Source organism: Trichomonas vaginalis, chromosome II (genome assembly GCF_026262505.1).
Source record: "Trichomonas vaginalis G3 chromosome II, whole genome shotgun sequence".
Lineage (NCBI taxonomy): Eukaryota > Parabasalia > Trichomonadida > Trichomonadidae > Trichomonas > Trichomonas vaginalis.
Window position 1 is genome coordinate 14,407,933 of NC_067204.1, and position 14,839 is coordinate 14,422,771.

Sequence of the window (14,839 nt, forward strand, 5' to 3'; positions counted from 1 at the left end):
TTCACAGACATTTGTGCTGAAATAATCTTTAGTAAAGCATATAACTCTTATATTCATAGTCACAGTGCTCGATATATCCATTCCTAAAATATAAATTCTATAATTTTAAATTTTTATTAAAAATTAATGGAATTTATAGAGTAATTGTAAATACTTTGAATTTTTAGCTTCTTATTAACGAAAATTTATTAGAACAAATGAATATGGCTTCGTATTTTTTCATGATTGTAAATTTGAAATTAAATGGCCATTCGTTGATCACCTAAGCATATCTCATTTACTATCAAATCGATGCGAATTTATGTCTTTGGTTAGTGTATGTTTGTTGTTGCAGCATTTATATATCCGTAAGTCTTTACAATTTCATTCAAAATTTGTGAAAATACGGAATTAATAATGCAAAATGAAACAATGGACATGTGATATGAAAAGAAATGGTACGAGTTAAACATCGATATATCATTTTCAAAATAATTCCAGAAGACCTTAATGCTGCAGATTTCGGTGATGGTTACAGTATTCCAAAGAGTTTAGCGAAACCATTTATTGATATGTTCGGAGATTTTGGAGCTGGAAACGTTCTAACTTCTGTTAATTTAGTTGTATGGCAACCAGAAAAATTTACAGGTGTTTTAAGAGTAGCTCGTGATTGGGCAACAAACTACGTAAAAATGTTAGACACAATCAAAGATATCAAGGGAATTAAAGCAGACATAAAAGTCCCTCATATTTCAGGAACAATTGATCAAGCCCAAAGATGGATTGCAAATAACCAAGAATCTTTGAATTGAAATTTTCCATGAAATATTATCGACATTACTTTAATTTATGAAATGGAATGTTGACAACTCTCAACATTACATTCTCATTCGACTTTTTGACTCAAAAATTGATTCCAAAACGTTTTAAATGTTGAATACGATTTTATACTTCTTAGATTACATTTATATTAATTTGTGTATACCTCCTATTGTTGCAGCGACCCCATAAACCCGTATTCCAAAAATATTTCGGATTTCAAACATATACATTTTGACTGGGAGATCCTTAACTCAAATTTACGCCATAGTCACTACATTTATGCTAATATAGCATGTTTTCATTCATCTATTTACTTGTTGTTGTTGAAATAAAACCATTATTATTTTACTATCTTAAACTAAGAATTTTGTTATGGGAATAATATTGTAACAATAATCACAACTTTAAATTAACTCCGAAATGGATGTTTATCAATTATGATATCAAAATCAAAAATTAGATCTTTTTTTATGAGTAAAAACGAGGTAAATCGATCAATTTACTAATTATACAGTACTTTTATTTTCCAAAATTTTTTTGAAATTGATTTTTTGATGATAAAAATGAAATTTTTTATTTTGATTTTTAAATTTTTGAATATTTTTTGGAATTTTGAACGAATCAATTAGGCCGAATAAGTTATGTAATTGCGTTATATCTCTCATAAGGTGATGAATTAAAGGTGGGTCGACATTTTCGCAAAATGATTTCACCAATTCAAATGTTATTCTTTATTGGGGGCGTGTATCATAATAAAAATTTTTCGAAAAATAGGGGGTGTTAGTATACTCAACCCCCTCATTAATTATCGTTCCTAAAGGAATAGGAACAGAGGCCTTTTTTCAGGTAACCTTTAAGAAGTTTCCGAAAGAGTTTATGCTCATATAACCTCATTTCCAGGTAAATAGGGGGTATTGTTCTACTAAAAGTTTAGTTGCATACTGGCCTCATTTCCTAAGAAACTTAATCAAGAGGCTATCTCAATAAGCCTTGACTAACAGGAATAGGATAAAGGAATATGCAATACTGAACTACCGTAATCTTAAAGCAATAACCGATAGACGCAAGCTCATCACTACTTGTTTGGTTGTTCAACGAATCTTTTTATATCATAGTACACCACGCGTATCTCATACCTCCATCCAATAGATGATTTACTCATAATTACATTTAAAACCCAAAAGTCGACATTTTTTTTTGAAAATATTATTCAGATTCAACGAAAACTTTCATTCATGATACATCTATATAAAATCTTCCAAGATATAATTACTTATATTCACAAAAAATATCATTCTTTTTCTATATTTTGAACAAATTTATGCAACCATCATGATTTTCGTCCAGGAATCAAGTCTCATACCTCTATGTATATATGAAATCATATTTTTCCGTAGAATGCTACATTTTTATATTTTTTCCTAAATTTTAATTTTTTACTTCTTTTTAATTTCCTTTTATTAATAGCACACTATCTTCCAAGATGGATTTTCAATTTTTGCATCACAACTACATTGCTACATATTTTTTGCATAATAATTCTTATCCTTTTTTAAAATCCACTAGGCTAGTGCTCACATTAGTTTTATATATTTGAAAATACTTATAGCTTCTTAAATTCGCAATTGAATCTTATCTTTTGTCTGGTTATTCTCCAAATACAATTCAAAATACTCTTTGAATATTCTGATAAGCCATTCTCAGCTTACACATAGTAAACCAAATTCGACCACAATCATCTTTCAATATTTATGGTAATACTTGAATTTTTATCTCATGAAACAAACTTTATTATGAAAGGCATATTTCAGATTTAAATTCACATCAAACTAATGAAAAATGTATCTTATTGACAAATCCAGACTTCAAGATATTTCATGAAATTTGATTTCCTTCAAAAATTAGAATAACTATTTCAAATCAAACAAGCAAAATCATAAAGTAACAATATTGGTTTATTTGGCTCTGAAAATAATTGCAAATATTGATTAAATAACCAATTTAATATATTATTTTTCGAGCAAAGAGAATATTATTCAAGAAAATTAATAAATTCGACATCTACTATTAATTTTCACATATTTTTGAATGTATTATCTCAACGCAACAATACTATTGGATAAAAAAATCGGTATGTAATGGTTTTATTTGAAAAGCGTATGGGTATTGTTTAAGATAATGTATATAAAATAAACGAAGTTACTTATAATGATGCTTGAACGAAAGAATAATGCTGCATTAAAGCAGGTAGGTCAAAGAACCTAAAAGCATGTTTCGGTAATATTGATTACTTATTCCACAAGAGTGATGGTAAATCCTATTCCTGTTAGTCAAGGCTTATTGAGATAGCCTCTTGATTAAGTTTCTTAGGAAATGAGGCCAGTATGCAACTAAACTTTTAGTAGAACAATACCCCCTATTTACCTGGAAATGAGGTTATATGAGCATAAACTCTTTCGGAAACTTCTTAAAGGTTACCTGAAAAAAGGCCTCTGTTCCTATTCCTTTAGGAACGATAATTAATGAGGGGGTTGAGTATACTAACACCCCCTATTTTTCGAAAAATTTTTATTATGACGCTCGCCCCCATTTTTAGCATTGTTAACAGCGTCTAACTACAATTTTCGATTGTTGTAAACAGAAATTCATCAAAAGTGACACCTCAGAAAAGCTAAAATATTGAATTTTTGGAACTTTTGATAGAGCACGTTTTAAAATATTAATTAAAGTAAATGTATATTTTGTAAAGATTCTTTTTAATAAAAAAATAAAATTTTGAAGAAGAACACAAAATCTTCTGAAAAATAATATCACATAAACTCATATTATTTTCTAATATATAACTATTTTATATAAAAATCAAATTCAATGATCTTAAAAGCGAAGGATAAACCTCAAAATTTACGAATATAATGAGTGGGAATATAATGCTTATCTATCATAAAACCATATGAAATATCAATTTTTGCTTTACGCCTAATTTTTGACGACAATTAGCAAAAAATGTTAAATGTTAACACTCAGTCCATTTGAATATGAAAAATAAAATTGACTTTGATTAAATGTTTTTATTTATCATGCAATTCTTCTTGCGACCAAAGATTTGAATAAAAGTTCAAAAAATAAGATAGCTTAAAAAATAATATACGGTAGTGTTTACTAATAGATGAATAGTATATAAATTCCATTAAAATGGATTTGATCCAAAAAAATATAAATCAAAAATAATTGTTATAATTTAAATGAAGAAGTAATTTAAAACGATTTTATTTATGATCAAATTTTATATATTTTTTTGGATCAAATCCATTTTAATAGAATTTATATACTATTCATCTATTAGTAAACACTACCGTATATTATTTTTTAAGCTATCTTATTTTTTGAACTTTTATTCAAATCTTTGGTCGCAAGAAGAATTGCATGATAAATAAAAACATTTAATCAAAGTCAATTTTATTTTTCATATTCAAATGGACTGAGTGTTAACATTTAACATTTTTTGCTAATTGTCGTCAAAAATTAGGCGTAAAGCAAAAATTGATATTTCATATGGTTTTATGATAGATAAGCATTATATTCCCACTCATTATATTCGTAAATTTTGAGGTTTATCCTTCGCTTTTAAGATCATTGAATTTGATTTTTATATAAAATAGTTATATATTAGAAAATAATATGAGTTTATGTGATATTATTTTTCAGAAGATTTCATTCTATATGCCTATGAAAAGTACTCTCAAAACTAACTTTTTCCTAATTATAATTAAATCTAGAATATTGTATTATGCTTAGTATTATTTCATTTTTCTCATTCAATTTAGAATTTACAAATGTCAAAAAATTGAGAGCTGTCACTTTTGATGAATTTCTGTTTATTACACGATCATATTTTGAAAATTTAGTCAAAGATTTTATTTAGGCAAAAATCATTTGTATGAAAGTCTTTGTAACAGGCTGTCTTCATGGTGAATGGGATAAGCTCATTGATACGGTTAATGCCCTGATCGAAGATGGTAATAAAATTGAGCTGATTTTGGTAACAGGTGATTGCGAAACATTCCGTAATGAAGAGGATATGAAATCATTTACTGCACCACAAAAGTATCATATATTAGGATCATTTTATAAGATTTATAATGGTGAAAGGTCATTGCCTTGTTTAACAATAATTATTGGTGGCAATCATGAAGCATCAGATTTATTCCATCAACTCCCATTCGGTGGATGGGTTGCTCCAAACTGTTTTTATATAGGTCGTGCTGCTCATGTCATTGTTGGCGATATTTTAATTTCAGGAATAAGTGGATTGTATAAAGAATCTAACTATTATGATCCAGTTAATGAAGAATTCCCACTCAGAAAAATTGGAGATATGCATTCAGCATATGCTTTTCGTGCTTTCTCAGATTTCCAACTCTTTGGTCTTAAAACAACTCAAATTATGCTTTCTCATGATTGGCCATCAAAAATTCCATTGAAATTTGGAGGAAAATACCTTCAAAACAGAAGGCCAGATTTAATTGAATCAGATAAAAAAAATCTCTTTGGATTGCCAATGGGTTTGAAGCTTATAGATCATCTCAAACCATCCACTTGGTTTGCATCTCATCATCATATTGTTTTCCGTGCTCAAATTAATCAAAATACGAATTTCCTTGCTCTTCCAAAACCAACGCGCAATGATTGGTTTATAGTTGCTGATGTGGATGGGAAACTCGGTCCTTTGAAATATAGCGGAAGATGGATCCAAATTCTTAAATCTACAGGAAAATTCATGGAAAATCCTTCACTTCTCAAGGAAGACTGGACAAAGCTATGGGCAGATATTGGAGAGCTTCCAGAAATAGACCCTGTAGAACCAGAGCCATATAATGCAAATCCTGTACAAACAACTATCGATTTTTGCAAGAAGCATGAAATTTATTGTCCAAATCCAGAAATAAGACCTCTTATATAAGTAAAAAATAATTAGTATTGATATCTTTAGATTGAAAAATCAAGTGGCCGTTTTTAATACAATTTTCAATCCTCTGTGTAAACTTTTCAATTCTCTTGGATAATTGAACGCTTAGGCCATCATGAAAAAAAAAATAAATAATATCTTCAATCTGTAAAATTAGTACCTAAGGCATTATAAACTAATCTATGAATGGAAAAATTCACGTTTAACATTAAGTTTGTTATTTTCGTGGTAAAATCTTTGAAAATAAAATTTAATTTTTGAATTTATCTAACAATAGATTTATAAATAAAACGAAACAATATTAAATAGATTATATATCTTTGTCCAATTGAAGGAGTTGTATGATTGCGTCATCCAGTGGTGGCTTCAAATCGACGTATTCCTGAGGATTAATTTCAGGATCAGAGTTTCTTCTTTCCCATTTACCAACAACTCTGTCCGCAGTCTTGAAGTTGTTGAGTCTTGATTTGGAACCTTGCATGTATCTGTCGTCATTGTTGATTCTCTCGTAGAAATCATCATCAGACATTCTTCTCTGCTTCCTGACACTTGATGTTGCACATTTTTCAACAATTGTTGCCAATCTGATGTATTCCATCTTCATTGCGTGCAAAGCAATCTTCCAAGTGGTCGTGACATCTTCCAATCTGGCGATTTCATCTTCTGTTTGGATGAACTGTGTTGTGACATCACCCAAATTCTTCTCAATCGCTGCAATTTTCTCTCTTTCTTTTGCGTATTCCGCGCTGAGCATCGTCGTGTTTTGTTTGGTCGATTGGAGATACCATTTCCTTTGTTCCAAAGCTTTTCCTGCTCGAGCGTTTTTGTTCTTTCCGTAGGCAAGTTGCCATTTAGCAAATGCCTCATCAAGAACACGTCGAGCTCTCCACTGTTGGCCGCTTTGGAACAATAAATTGTCCATTTGATGTTGAGCACGTTTTTTGATCGCGTAAATTCTCCATTTCCTGAAAACGGCAACTTTCGGATCTTGTATGTGGCGTTTCCACATCTCAATTGCTTTCATCTTCATCTCCCTGTGCTTCTGTGTCGTATCTTTCCAAGCGATAAAAGTGCCACGTGTCAATTTTTCATCATTTGACTTTCTCTTGTGTCTGAGGATAACTCTGTCTCTGCTGTACGCGTGCCACTTTGTGACTAACGCGCGGACAACAGCCATCCTTTGCTGGTGCTGGCTGCGGGAGAGTTTGATGTATCTGTCCCATTTCTCTTTGGTTTTGAGAAATTCTTTCGTTTGACGGACATTTGTGAGCCAGAACTTGAACGTGCGTGTAAGGCAGTGCTTCTTATAGAGAATGGCCGCGTTCCTGTCTGATACAGTCTCGCGCAGGGACTTGGAATGAAATCTTGCGTGCCATGCAATGAAAAAGTTGAACAGAAATGAATGTTGGTTGCGGAGTTCGACATAGGCTGAGACAAGTGGTATGTATTCTTGTGGGGCTTCCCGACCAACTTTCTCTAATTCGGCTTTCATTTTCGGAACCATGGAAGTACGCCACTTGGCCATGGCTTTGCGGGATCTTGGTCCCATAGCTATTTCTTTCCATTGTACTAAAGCGCGCTTATGACGCTTCTCTGTGAGCTTTTGTTGGAGATCTAAAGCTTTTGATTCGTTTCTGTTTGTCTGGTAGGCTTCACGTTCAGCCCATTTGATCCATTGCTTGGATGCATACTTGGAGACTTTAGAAATAGAGCGAAAACGGAATTGCTGAGCTCTGGAATCTGAATACTCCATTTGAGCAAGCCATGAGTTCAAAGAACGATGTGTCTGCTGAAGTTCACGAACTTTGTAATTGTGAATTGCTTCCATAGCTTTTCGTAATGTATTTTTTCGTAATTTTGATCTCCAAAATCGCTGAATTAAAGCAGCTGTATTGTCAAGCATGATTTCTTCTGGAGAAACAAAGCATTTTTTGAGTGCGAAGAGTTGTTGATTTAAGTCGCCGAATTTTCGATTTAAAGATGCAGGAATTGATGGATTATCATTTGCCCAAACAGGATACATTTTGGACTTTTCACGAATAGCAGCAATGCGTAATCTTAATTCATTATATTGTCGTTCATATTCTTGAAATTCGAAAAATTCATCTTGTTTTTCATCTTGTTTAATTGCTCTTGCCGCGTGTCTATTTGGATCACCTGGTTTTCCATCACGAACTGGTACTTGAATACGTCCTTCCTTCGGTAAGATAGGAACATTATATTCAGGTTGTTCGCTTCTGCGTAAGTAAATTGCTTCAACAGTTGGTTTATAGCGTTTATCATTAAGTTGCTGGGCAGTAGGTTTTAGTGGACGTAAACTTTCCCTATAAAATGGATTATCAATAGTTGGAAAATCCATTTTTAGTGTACGTTATTAGCAAAATAAAATGACATGTAAATTGTAAAGTCAAAATAAAAATTTAGAATGAATTGTTTCGAAATTAAGAACAAGAATACTAACTGAAATATAGTGTAGAATTTTTCACGTTTTTAAAAAATTTGTAAAGTATTCAATTTTGTATATTCTAATGAGCGAAGAAATAGTTCAGGATTTTGAATATATTGCAGCTCACTTGGACGATTACATTAACGATGATAAACTTTTTAGTGTGTTCGAAACAGAAGATATCATAAAAATCCTAAAACTTTCACATTTGACAGCAAATGACTTCATTAATCTTCTCAAGCAATCGCCATATACAATTAAGACAAATGATTTATACAAATGTACTAGAAAAACAAATGTTTCTATTCAAAATTTCGAAGAAGTTGTTTCTCTTCTGAAATGTATCAAGAGATACTTGAAACTTGGAATACTTGATGGCGTAATTGATATTTTGAAACGGATACAACATGAGATGTCTGATTCAGCCGAACAAATACAACAACTCCAAACATACTTACAAACTGTTAAAAATCAAAAACAACAATTCCAAACAGAATTACAAACTGTTAAAAATCAAAAAGAACAACTCCAAACAGAATTACAAACTGTTAAAAATCAAAAAGAACAACTCCAAACAGATTTACAAACGGTTTCAAATCAAAATAAACAACTCCAAACAGAATTACAAACTATTAAAAATCAAAAAGAACAACTCCAAACAGATTTACAAACGGTTTCAAATCAAAAACAACCAAGTGGCAAAGAGATTAAATCACTAAATATCTCAACTCAGTCAAAATACCAATGGAGACAATAATGATATTGAAGAAATACTTAATGCTTTTAATGATTTTGAAAGTGTCTACAATTTTCTTGATCGACTTTCTAATAATGGAAATCAAAAATTAATTTCAAAAACTTGTGAATCAGGGCTATGGAGAAGGACCGATACACAACAATCTCAATATGCTTATAAACAGAATAATGTACTTCATGTAGCATGCGAAAAAGGAAATCCCAGACTTGTTAAATCTCTCATTGAATGTGGTTGTAATAAAGAATCAATGAATGCTGAAAAAAATACACCACTGATTATTGCATCACAAAATAATCGACTTGAAGTTGTTAAATATCTTATCTCAGTTGGAGCTGATAAAGAAGCAGAGGATAATTATGAAAATACTCCACTTCTTTGTGCATCATTAAATGGCAATCTTGAAGTCATTAAATATCTTATCTCTGTTGGTGCTGATAAAGAAGCAAGGGATTATAATGAAAATACTCCACTTCTTTTTGCATCATTAAATGGCAATCTTGAAATTGTTAAATATCTCATCTCTGTTGGTGCTAATATAGAAGCAAAAGATAAAACTGGAGGAACACCACTCATTTGAGCATCAAAGAATGGTAAACTTGAAAGTGTTAAATATCTCATCTCTGTTGGAGCTGATAAAGAAGCTAAAGATAATTATGGGAATACTCCACTATCTTATGCAAAATCATACGGTCATAATGAAGTTATAAAATATCTTACCTCTATGGGTGCTAATCAAAATGTAACAAATAAATCCAGAGGAATCGCGATCATTATCAAGCCTTTCTAATCTAAATTTAAGATGTACTTACCTTACCTTTGATGTCAATATTTCTAAAGTCGTCAAAAAATTGTTATAAATTGAGTGATTACTGACACAAAACCCCACAATGTCAAAAACTTTGAAAGGCCAAAATTTTTTAGTGTCAAAAAGTTTTCAAAATTTAACAACCATATTAGTAACTATGTAGTAAATATTTTTTCCAAAAATATTAACTTTTTATCATAGATAATTGTGATATAAAGCTAGAATACCAAGAATTAAAAGAATGTCAAAAATACGGATGTCACAACTCTTGGATTTCAGGTGTGGTCAGTGTACCATGATATATTCTTTCGATGATAAATTACAATAGAATACATACAGGTTTTCATAGAATCCGACCTGCAACTATTGCTTCTTTCGAAAGTTACTACATCCATAGTCAAATAGTGGTAAGTGTACACCCTTGAGACGCAAAATCTTTAAATATTCTTGCTTTTATTATTAAGGATGATAAATATCTTTATTATAATAGCAAAAAAGTATAACAATCATACAACGCATTATATAAAGATTTATAATAACTTTTTCCCGACCAAAAAATATTAACATTTTTACCTTAGAAAATTGTGATTTAAGGGTGCACTTACCACTTTCTGACACTCTCTCAAAAAGAGATATACGGGCGCGAAGAGTCATAGAAAATAAAACCTTAAGCAAGAAATTTGAGAGAATGTCAGAAAGTGGTAAGTGCACCCTTAAAGCTTGGATGTCAAAAAATTGAGAGAATGTCAGAAAGTGGTAAGTGAACCCTTAAATATTTTTGAAGCCTTAAGGGTGCACTTACCACTTTCTGACATGCTATGAAAAAAATTAATATATCTTTATTTTAATAGCAGAAAAGTATAGCAATAATATTAAATACTATATAATGATGTATATTTACTTTCTCCTGACCAAAATATTAACTTTTGACGGTAGAGTATTGGGATATAAAGCTTGCGTGTCAAAAAATTTAGAGAATGTCAGAAAAATGTAAATGCATCCTTAAAATAAAACCTTTAATTGAATTTTAATGCCCGATCAAGGCATTCAATTAACAATAGTGAATTGCCAAGTATCTGTAAATATTACATCGATCTATATAATGCATTATATCTGTTAAAAACGGAAAATGATGAAGAATTAAACAAGATTTACAATATGATCAAAACAGAATTGATTAATTCAAAGAAATATCTTCCAAAACATTATAAATGATATTTTTTGATATCATTCTGTATAATAATGGCTATGCAAAGTCTTATTCATCTCTTGCCAAACCCATATCTGATGAATATAATGTCAAAGTGGTCAGCAATGTCTCAAAGATTTCAAACTATTATTACCCTGTGCTCTGATAAAAAAAATTTGAATCAACTAGCGATGTTGTATTTTTAGGTAAATTTCTGATTAGATTACTTGGCTCCAATAGATATTAGATAATTTCTTGTCATACCTTTTGCCACTGAGAGTGCAGTGCTTCCTCCTATAGTCTTTGCTTCTTTATTAGCTCCAACTGAGATAAGATATTTGACAACTTCAAGTTGACCATATCTTGATGCATAAATGAGTGGAGTCCATCCAACATTATCCTTTGCTTCTTTATCAGCTCCAACTGAGATAAGATATTTAACAACTTCAAGATGACCTTCTCATGATGCATGAATGAGTGGAGTAGATCCATATTTAGACTTTGTTTCTTTATCACAGCCACATTCAATAAGTGATTTGATAAGATTAAGATTTCCTTTTTCACTTGCAATATGAAGTACATTCTTTTCATACTCTGTTGTCTTTTTCCAAAGTCCTTCTTCACAAGCCTTTGAAATCATTTTGCCATTGCTTTTAGAAGAAAGTTCTTCAAAGAATTGGTAAACACTATCAAAATTATGAGATTTCTTAAGTGATGAGATTTTAGTTAAAAGATCTCGTGAATGATTGATGCTTTCTTGTGTTCGATTCTGTTCAATTTGAAATGATTGGATTTGTTCTTGAGGTTTTGTGATTTCCTCTGTAGGATTACGCGTTTCATTATTATTTACCTCTAAAAAATCAATGATACCATCAAATATATTGAATTTCATGTATTTTTTGACTGATTTAAGAATTGAAAAGACCTCGTCGATGTTTTGGATTGTAACCTTCGCATTTCGTGTACATCTATATAATTTGTTGGCACTGATAGTTGGTGATGATTGTTTGAGAAGAGAAACGAACTGAGTTGTAGTTGATTTGGAATATCTCATGATTTTTTTGATGTCTTCGAGATCGAATGTATCAAAAAGATTTTCATTTCGAATGTAATCATCGATGTGAGCACCAATGTATTCGAAATCCAGAGTAAGACCTTGACTCATTTTAAAAATTTTGTAACTTTACAAAAAATCTGAAAAATATCAGAAATCGAAATTTTGCTCACAATTAAAGAATATAACTTAAGATGGCTGTATCCGGTTGATAAATTCAAAATCTGGGAAAAGTCCCTCCGAAATAAAAAATCTCCTAAAAAATTTCGGGCTTCCAGAGGCAGAACTAGCCCCTCCACCATATGGCCATCTCTGTCCATGAACGGCACAAGTTAAAACCATCTAATATGAATTTTGCCCTATATTAGTTTTTCCTTTTTCTTTCTTTTCCACCTTTTTCCTTTTATTTTCCTCTCCCCATTCTGCTTTTTTATTTATTTGTTTATTACTTCTTGATATTATGATTTTTTTTTCAAAATAATCAAAAACTTTACTTGAAGATTACAGTAGATAAAAATTTATTATTGAATTTGTTATCGATTGATCATGTTTTTTTGAAATTAATTTATTATCCAGATTTAGAGAAGTAACAAAAGATCGAAATTAATATGTATGCTTCCTTTAGAAGCATCAGTCGAAAGGTTATCCCTCTTTTTAAAGTATAAGTTTATCTAACGACTGGCGTGAAGCATATTGTAAAACAAAATTTAAACTCGCTCGCTCAATTTTTTTGACATCGCTAACTTTACGTCTCAATTGATTATGCGAAAAGATGATATTAAAAAACCACTGTGTAATAACGGATGCAGCTATTATGGCGTTTTACTATTAAAACAAGGATTTGTTGATTTTGTAAGAGCTTGTCAAAAAGTGGTAAGTGCACCATTAAATATTCTTAAAATAAAAACAATTTTACTTATATACAAAGAAAATATATATATATTCTAATTCCAATCAGGTTTGAAAAACTCAAAATTAGGTAGTTCCAAATTTTGTTTCTTGACTTCCTTATTTGTCACAGCGTAGTATTCCTGTATCCAGAGTGCTATCTTTCCGATATTTACTGGCAAAAGAGTTGCCAAAACCCTCGGAAAAGCTTCCATCATCGATGTCATTGTGATGTCAGTCATTAGCAAGTAACTATCGAAAGAAGCAATCAAAACAGCAGTGATAAAGTACAAAAGGAATCTGTCTGGTTCTTCACAAGCGTTAAACTGCATCCATGTTGTCCAAATGTCATCAAATGACCTCTTAAACAAAAGGACAAAATCAGAAAAACACCAAAGTAAACCTTGTAAGTTGTGTCTTCTTAGCCAAATCGAACACAATGGTGATACTTTGTTCAATATCTCTTCAACTTGTTCAGCAATATGACCGCAATGACCTGTTACGTTCTCCAACAACTTAATTTGTTGAGTATTTATGAGCATTGACTCGTAACACCAGAAGATCATGGGCTTAATCGGTTCGTAATCAAGCGTATTCCCATCTTTATCGAGTGGTGTCCCGTCATCGCCCCATTTCGGAATAAATGTGGTAAAAAATGGAACAAATAAGTCGTTCATGCCCTGCAAATAGGAAATGGGAGGGTTGTATATGGCATACATCTTAAGAAAATCACTAAGGATTAACAATCCGGGACTGTTATCGTTCTTAAAAGCTGGATTTAAACGATCAGTACGGACAACATCATGATCTATGACTCTGAATGTGGAGAATAGCTTACTGTTGCCATCTATTTGCGGTTGCTGTATTAATTTGACTTGTTCTTGCAAAGAATAAAATTCTTTGGTTAATTTTTTGTAAATTTCTTCTCTTTCTTGCTTTGTACTATCAAGGGGATAGACGTTCATGGCAAATGGAATCAATTCGGGTAATAAATCTTGGTCTTTGTTGCTATGGAATAATCGAAGTTTAAATTCTGAAGGATTTTTAAGTTTTCCTGCAGAATCGAAGGCTTCTGCATAGCTCTCTTTCGTAATATCCGCGTAAACAGGTATATTATTGATGTAATCGTTAATTTTTTCGATAACTCGCAAATGTACTGCTCTTGCTGCGGTATTGATAGGAAATGCAGAGTCTGATGGTATTGCATGGCTTGCATCTAGATGAATCATTAGTTTTTCAAAGAATTTTAATACATTATTCCACAATTCTTCGAGATTTTTAAATAATCTGTCATTTAGTTGGATATGAGCCGGAATAAATGCGTATGTTCCATAGTGTGCACCTTTGTAAAACTCTAACGAGTACCTGGATGACACAGAAGGGACTGCAATGCCATTTAATAGTAATTGTTCAATTAAAATCGTTAATGGTATCAATTCTGTTTCAGTTATTTGGAATGTTCTGAATAATTTGTTATTATTGATATTAATTTTGATGCTGTAAGGATTTTCTGAAAATTCAAATCTTCCAAGTTTTGAACAATCTAAGCAAAATGGCTCAAATAGTGTCCAATTATCTCCTTCTTTGATTTTTTCATAATCAAATACTGCTGTGATATTCTGTGTTGAAGTTCCATCTAATGGAGTCCAATAAAGATAGAAATTTTGATTATATCCAACTGAGGCAAGAGTTCCTTGCACATTGGTTCCATTTGAGTCAATCTCAGTAAAATATTCAACTGTACAAAGCACTGTTCGATTCATTCCAAAAAAATTATTTTTTTTATCTTTCCGTGTAATGAGAAAAAGCAGATACAACAGTTAGATACTCATATTTTGGAGTTGAATAGCTATGCAAGTTTAGTATTGTCTGATCTTGTGTTAATAAAGCAAAACAAAGAATATTATAAAATTAATTTTTGCGATTATATAGT

General features: G+C 31.2%; 7 protein-coding genes across 7 annotated transcripts, besides 6 other annotated features; 4 read left to right on the plus strand and 3 right to left on the minus strand.

Annotated features, from left to right (window-relative positions):
• Positions 1-335: 335 nt before the first annotated feature.
• Positions 336-1,564, plus strand: TVAGG3_0543890 (ribonuclease P protein; the record flags this gene model as incomplete). The annotated part of the gene is made up of 1 exon (XM_001580418.1): positions 435-791. The coding sequence occupies one exon, from the start codon at positions 435-437 to the stop codon at positions 789-791; it is 357 nt and encodes a 118-aa protein (XP_001580468.1).
• A 1,866-nt stretch (positions 1,565-3,430) lies between these two features.
• Positions 3,431-3,468: a mobile genetic element.
• A 1,177-nt stretch (positions 3,469-4,645) lies between these two features.
• Positions 4,646-4,682: a mobile genetic element.
• Positions 4,683-5,578: 896 nt separating this feature from the next.
• On the plus strand, positions 5,579-5,761 carry TVAGG3_0543920 (uncharacterized protein; the record flags this gene model as incomplete). The annotated part of the gene is made up of 1 exon (XM_001583945.1): positions 5,579-5,761. The coding sequence occupies one exon, from the start codon at positions 5,579-5,581 to the stop codon at positions 5,759-5,761; it is 183 nt and encodes a 60-aa protein (XP_001583995.1).
• Positions 5,762-6,077: 316 nt separating this feature from the next.
• TVAGG3_0543930 (uncharacterized protein) lies at positions 6,078-8,126 on the minus strand (the record flags this gene model as incomplete). Its single annotated transcript, XM_001583944.1, has 1 exon — positions 6,078-8,126. The coding sequence occupies one exon, from the start codon at positions 8,124-8,126 to the stop codon at positions 6,078-6,080; it is 2,049 nt and encodes a 682-aa protein (XP_001583994.1).
• Positions 8,127-8,295: 169 nt separating this feature from the next.
• Positions 8,296-8,970, plus strand: TVAGG3_0543940 (ankyrin repeats (many copies)-containing protein; the record flags this gene model as incomplete). Its single annotated transcript, XM_001580417.1, has 1 exon — positions 8,296-8,970. The coding sequence occupies one exon, from the start codon at positions 8,296-8,298 to the stop codon at positions 8,968-8,970; it is 675 nt and encodes a 224-aa protein (XP_001580467.1).
• A 247-nt stretch (positions 8,971-9,217) lies between these two features.
• TVAGG3_0543950 (ankyrin repeat, PH and SEC7 domain containing protein SECG-related family) lies at positions 9,218-9,547 on the plus strand (the record flags this gene model as incomplete). Its single annotated transcript, XM_001580416.1, has 1 exon — positions 9,218-9,547. One exon carries the CDS (start codon positions 9,218-9,220, stop codon positions 9,545-9,547), a length of 330 nt encoding a protein of 109 aa, XP_001580466.1.
• Positions 9,548-10,364: 817 nt separating this feature from the next.
• Positions 10,365-10,487: a mobile genetic element.
• Positions 10,488-10,514: 27 nt separating this feature from the next.
• Positions 10,515-10,547: a mobile genetic element.
• A 14-nt stretch (positions 10,548-10,561) lies between these two features.
• Positions 10,562-10,593: a mobile genetic element.
• A 19-nt stretch (positions 10,594-10,612) lies between these two features.
• TVAGG3_0543990 (protein ubiquitination) lies at positions 10,613-12,543 on the minus strand (the record flags this gene model as incomplete). Its single annotated transcript, XM_001580415.1, has 1 exon — positions 11,425-12,129. One exon carries the CDS (start codon positions 12,127-12,129, stop codon positions 11,425-11,427), a length of 705 nt encoding a protein of 234 aa, XP_001580465.1.
• A 336-nt stretch (positions 12,544-12,879) lies between these two features.
• Positions 12,880-12,907: a mobile genetic element.
• Positions 12,908-12,962: 55 nt separating this feature from the next.
• TVAGG3_0544010 (regulation of vesicle fusion) lies at positions 12,963-14,670 on the minus strand (the record flags this gene model as incomplete). Its single annotated transcript, XM_001580414.2, has 1 exon — positions 12,963-14,669. One exon carries the CDS (start codon positions 14,667-14,669, stop codon positions 12,963-12,965), a length of 1,707 nt encoding a protein of 568 aa, XP_001580464.2.
• Between the last annotated feature and the right edge of the window lie 169 nt (positions 14,671-14,839).